A 6,926-nucleotide genomic window follows, 5' to 3' on the forward strand; every position below is an offset into this window, starting at 1 on the left:
AGATTTTGGAATATTGTGCTTGCTATGGTTGTTTTGTATGCTTGTTACCATTGGAGTTTATTATCTTCAATATGATAATGATCATCACGATTATTTGCATTGCCATGATTATTAATTAACACACACGCATAAATCTACATCTATACATATGTATATAATATTTGATTTATATATATTATTATATTATATATATGTAATATAATAGTACATACACACACATGTATGTGTATATGTATTTATATATATATTTATAATAAATATATATCTATATATAAATAAACATATATAAACAAACTCATGAAACACACACAACACATATCCACACAACAACATACAATTACGACAAACAAACAACACCACACACCACACACACACACACACACACACACACACATACATATATATATATATATATATATATATATATATATATATATATATATATATATACATGAATACATATATCCATACTGAAATACAGACTGTATTTCAGACTGAAATACAGCGAGGCGACTTATGACGGCATCGCAAAAGGCTTTCCAAGAATATTCCGGTAGCGGGAAGACCACCGGGCAAAGAAGGTGCCAGAAGGATCCATTTGAATTAATATAACTTTTAATGTGTTGACACAGGTTTGGTATTTATCTCGAATAGACATAGATTTGCGTCGACTACATACTTAGTCTCCCTCATAATTTCAGTATGACCATAAAAGTAAACTATAAAACAAAAAACACTTCAACAACTAAAATCAAAGACTTGAGAACCTCGCATATCACTGAAAACATCGCAATAACATCAAAAGACACACAAGCATAACTTATCTCGCCATATGAACATCTGCTGAAAATCACATAAAGTTCCTTCATATTGGAACACCTAAAGAATACAACGGGCAACGTTTTATTACAACTGTGCAACAATTTCACATACAGATAATGATTTTCCAAAGGTGTTGCTAGTGGCGTCACGGTCCCCAGGTGTGGACATTCTGCCAAGTGTGATAACAGAGAGACAGTATATAGTGTATTCTATAACAACACCGACATTGTTACAGTATTTACCCGTTGAAAAGGCTTGTTTAGAAGGCTTGACCTTTGGCTCTGAGGTAAGAGGCTGAAATTAATGCCCTTTATAGTGATTTAGGAATAGGCTTTTAGCAGCTTGTTTACTGACTGATAGGTAGTTCGACTGTTTACGTAAAAATTGTGTTGTCGTTTTTGTTCTTTTAAACACAGGAAACTCGTCTTTGAAATCCTTAAAGTCAGATTTATTTTTATCTTCGCCTCTGGAGATCAAGGAGTGCGCAGGTACATTTAAATGGATAAGATATATGCACTAAAAACGAAATAATACACGCGATATGGAAGTCAATGCACAGAACTTCTGGCGAACTAATGATAAATTCTACAGACGTTGGAAGTGAACGCAGGGCTTTATCTAAAATTCAACGCACTCATAACAGGCTAATATAAGAATAAAAGAAAATAAAGAAAAAAAGTGATGTACATAGGTTTTTTTCATCGGTGCAATATGTGGTTGAAACATAGCATGTGCATTACATAATTGTGACTCCTATTCCAAGAATGATAGTCCTACTGACTTTACTACAAAAAACAACAAAAACCTAACAAACTATATAAAGTATTTTAGACAACTATTTATATAAAAAAAACATATCAACAATTGACTCAACCAAGAACTGCACCGGGCGATTCGATTGTAATTAAATCATTAACGTAGACTTGATTATCACTCAGGTGTGAATTACGCTGAAGACATCTTATACAAAACAAATTCCTGTCGCAACGTGAAACTCGCAACAACCCAATACATCGCGAATTCAACATGACTTAGCCCTTAATCACGAAAAAAAAACACAAAAAAAACGAACATGTTTAGAAAAAAAGTCGAAGCAGCAATGGAATTCAAACTGAGCTGTGCATAACAATTACATACATGTTGAATCATGAATCATAACTGAATATCAATTGCACTGCATAAGCAGATCGCGAAATATATATTCCTGAGGCGATGTGCAACTGTTTTTACTAAACAGAATACGATACTGACCATGTTAGCGATCATAATTTCAGTACAATAGCTATCAGTACAATAGATATCAATATAGCTGAATTAATTGAATATAAACTTGTCTTACAATGTCGTATTAGAAGCATAGTTATAGATAATGGTACTTAAGGTCTTTAGGATAATTATAACTATGATTATCATTGATAGTATTAGGATTATGATATCTAGTACCAAAATGAGATCAAGTGATTGATTGATTTCATAACTACAAGAAGATAGAGAAACAAAACAACAGGCTATTATAGTATATGTTTTCATATTTTATGTTTTTTTTTTTTCATTTGTGGATTTATATATTATTAATATATTATAGTTATATATATATATATATATATATATTTATATATATATCTATATTAAATTTCTTACATAAATATTATAAGAAATCCTATAACTAAGAATAATAATAGAAAATATAAGAGTGTTCTAGGTAGCCATAGCTTGCTTATATCTTTTTAATTGCCATAACTAATAATTGTTATTAATGTCGACACACACACACGCACACAAATATATATATATATATATATATATATATATATCCGTGTTTTTTTATATATGTGTGTATATATATATATATATATATAATATATACTTATATACATGTATATGTATACATACACACAACACACACACACCACACACACACACACACAAACATACACACACACAACACACATACACATATATATATATATAATATATATATATATATATATATATATATATATATATATATATACATATACATATACACATACATATACATATGAATGTATATGTATATGTATATGTATATACATATGTATATATACATACATATATATGCACATACTCACACACATACACACACACACACGTATATACATATATATATATATACACATATATATATATGTATATATATATAGATAGATAGATATATATGCATATATATACATATATATATATATACATATATATATATATACATATATATACTTATATATATGTACATCTATATATATATATACATATATATATATATATGTATCTATATATACATATATATACATATACATATATATACATATACATATATATGTACATATGAACCCCCCCCCCCCCCACATACACACACATACACACAGTGCTATTATTTGGGTTATTATTACCATTACTATTATAATTATTTTTTATGATCATTATCATCATTATTTTCTTTATTATCTTCAATATCATTATCACGATCATTATCCTCACTACAATCATCCTTATTATTATCATCATCATTATCATCCTCATCCTAATCATTATCATTATCGTCATTATTATCATCATTATCATTATTAATATCATTATCAATATCATCACCATCATCATCCATATCATCGTTACTAACATCATCATCATTATCACCATTATCATTTTCCGTCTAGCTTTGTTACGGAAATCAATAAAAAAAAAAGATACAAGAGTTTAATCTCAATTAAAAAGATAAGAAACTATATAAAGACAGAAGGTTATGGACGTAAAAAGCCACGCTGGTCGTTACTTGTCCAGAATAAATTACTTTTTTTCATTTGTATGTTATTTATAGTTTGTGGCTTGCCGATGCATTTAACATCTGGCAGAAACAACGCATTTGCACGCAAATACGTTTATACACACACACGCACTCTCTCTCTCTCTCTCTCTCACATATACGCACGCACGCATGCACCACACACACACACATACACACACACACGCACAAAGAGAAAGAGAGAGAGAAAGAGAAAGACAGAGAGAGAGAGAGATAGAGGGAGAGAGAGAGAAAGACAGAGAGAGACAGAGACAGACAGAGAGAGAGAGACAGACAGAGAGAGAGAGAAAGAGAAAGACAGAGAGAGAAAAAGACAGACAGACAGAGAGAGTGAGAGAGAGAGAGAGAAAGACAGACAGACAGAGAGTGTGTGTGAGAGAGTGAGAGAGAGAAAGACAAAGAGAAAGAGAGAGTGAGAGAGAGAAAAACAAAAACAAAAACAGAGAGAGAGAGAGAAAGAAAGAAAGAAAGAAAGAGAAGCAGTCACACCTTTTTATTAAAGCAATATTGTCGGTGAGTCAGCAAACGGATTATTTCAGAATAGCCTGAAGTGCGTTTTTCATGAAAGTCGGCGTTGAGTATTATATTCAGGAAAGTCTGAAGTGTGTATTTTAAGAAAGTCTGAAGCGACTGTTCCAGAACAGTTGGAAGTAACTATTTCAAAGATAGAATTAGTTAGAATTCCAAGATGATATGAAATGAGTTGGAAGTACGTTGCCACACACACACACGCACACACACACACACACACACGCACGCACACACACACACACACACACACACACACACACACACACACACACACACACACACACACACACACACACACACACACACACACACACACACACACACACACACGCCTATTTGTTAAAGTGAAAATACTAAAATGCGATTTCTTGTTCTTGGCATTTAATGAAAACAACAATGAGAGAGAGAGAGAGAGAGAGAGAGAGAGAGAGAGAGAGAGAGAGAGAGAGAGAGAGAGAGAGAGAGAGAGAGAGAGAGAGAGAGAGAGAGAGAGAGAGAGAGAGAGAGAGAGAGAGAGAGAGAAAGAGAGAGAGAGAGAGGAGAGGAGAAGAGAGAGAAGAGAGAGAGAGAGAGAGAGAGTGAAGAGAGAGAGAGAAAGAAGGAAGAGGAAAAAAAAGAAGAGAGAGAGAGAGAAAGGAAGAAAGAGAGAGAGAGAGTGAGAAAGAAGGAAAGGAAGAAAGACAAAGAGAGAGAGAAAGAGAAAGAGAGAGAGGGAGTGAGAAAGAAAGAAAGGAAGAAAGAGAGAGAGCGAGAGGGGGAGAGAGAGAGAGAGAACGAGAGAGAAAGAGAGAAAGAGAAAGAGAAAGAGAAAGAGAGAAAGAGCACAACGTTTTCAAAAATCATCCTTATGACCTCGAGCCACAAAACAATGGAAAAATCTCAAGCAATATTTGGGAAAGAGATATTTTCACAAACCAATAAAACCCCATAAACGGACAATAAGAACGAACGAAAAGTAATGGCGTTTCGAAACATTTTCTTATTTGAACTAAGGATATCAATATGGATAGTAAGAGTGAGTTTTGATTATTATTTCGTTTTTACTGAGGCTGTGTTTCATCATTTAATTATGTTCATGTTATTGTGATTTTTATCCTGATATATATATACCTATTTATCTGTCTGTCTAGTAATCCATTTATCTGTTTGTCTAGTAATCTATCTATCTATCTGTCATTCTATATATCTATCTACTTATGTATATATCTAATTTTCTCTATATTAACCTACCTATCGCTCTCTTTCTCTCTCTCTATCTATTTATCTCTCTCTCTATCTCTCTCTCATTTATATATACGTATGTATATATTAATGCTATAAAAGTTATTCGGTTTATTCATTCGCAATTACATTCAAACCAACATATAATCCCATTCAAAAAATCATAGAAAAACCAGTCATTCAATTAATTCCATTCATCATTATAATCAAACCAACTTATAATTTCATCTAAAAATTATAAAAAAAATAACTATTCAATGCATTCATTTTATTCAAACCAACTGAATTTAAAATGTACGAAACAGTCACACCAACTTAATTCCACCAAGAAGAACAAGTTTAGATAGAATTACATTAAAAAAGAAAAAAAGAAAGAAAAAACTAAAATGAAAATTAAAATAAAAATGAAAATAAAAGATAAGATAAGAATAAATAAGTAAATAAATAAACAGGCGTTCAATCCACGTTTTTACAATATAATTCAAAATAACTTATAATTTTATTAACAGGTGAAGCCGTCAAAAACCTCACAGGATGAAGTCCATCCTCTTGGCATCGGCTTTGGTGAGTGGGAGGAAAATGATTAAAATGATGATGGTGATGAGGATGAATATGATGATGGTGATGATGAGGATGGTGATGATGGATGAGGAGGAGGATGAAAATGATGATGAGAATGATGATGGTGATGATGATGAGGAAGAGGAAAATGATGATAAGGATGATGATGATGATGATGAGGAAGAGGAAAATGATGATAAGGATGATGATGATGATGATGATGATGATGGATAAAGATGATGAAAATGATGATAAGGAGGAGGAGGAAAATGATGATGAGGAGGATGGGTGATGATGAAGATGATGATGATGGATGATGAGTGAGATGGAAATAATGATAACGAGTAAGATGAAAATGATGAGGAGGATGAGGATGGAACTAATGATAATGAGGGAGATGAAAGTGATGATCGTAATGATGATGATGAAGATGATGAGTGAGACAGAACTAATGATAATGATGAGTATGAGTAAGGATGAGTAATAAGTGAAATGGAAATGAGGATGAAGATGATGGTGGCAATGTGATATGAAAGTGATGATGATGATGATGATAATTACTTAGATGAAAATGATGATAATGAGTGATATGAAAATGATGATGATGATGATGATGATAATTGTAGTAATGATAATAAAGATTATGATAGTGGTAACAACCAAATAGTAGTGATAATAGATGATAGTAATAGAGATGATAGAAATGGTGATCATTGAAATATGATAATAATAATAATAGTGATAGTACTAGTGATAATTAAATGATTATAGTGATGCTAATGTGATGGTGATCATCATAATGACTATGGTGATTATGATAATGATAGTAATAATGGTAATAATAATAACGATAGTGAGGATAATGATGATAATGATTATGATAGTGATAATAATGATAATAAGAATGATGGTAAGGATAACAATGATAATAACTTTGATGATAATAATGATAATG

General features: G+C 31.6%; 1 protein-coding gene across 1 annotated transcript in view; it reads left to right on the top strand.

The window, feature by feature from the left end:
* Positions 1-840: 840 nt before the first annotated feature.
* The window catches only part of LOC122253062 (uncharacterized), a 20,997-nt gene continuing 14,911 nt past the window's right edge, over positions 841-6,926 (top strand). The window contains exons 1-2 of the mRNA XM_043015840.2: positions 841-1,108; positions 5,920-5,974. Coding sequence (XP_042871774.2) covers positions 5,945-5,974 — 30 coding nt within the window. The 5' untranslated portion in view covers positions 841-1,108; positions 5,920-5,944. The remainder of the gene's footprint in view (positions 1,109-5,919; positions 5,975-6,926) is intronic.

The sequence above is a fragment of the Penaeus japonicus genome, unplaced genomic scaffold (genome assembly GCF_977035675.1).
Source record: "Penaeus japonicus unplaced genomic scaffold, GWHDUDI00000001_assembly GWHDUDI00000006, whole genome shotgun sequence".
In the NCBI taxonomy this organism is placed as follows: Eukaryota; Metazoa; Arthropoda; class Malacostraca; order Decapoda; family Penaeidae; genus Penaeus; species Penaeus japonicus.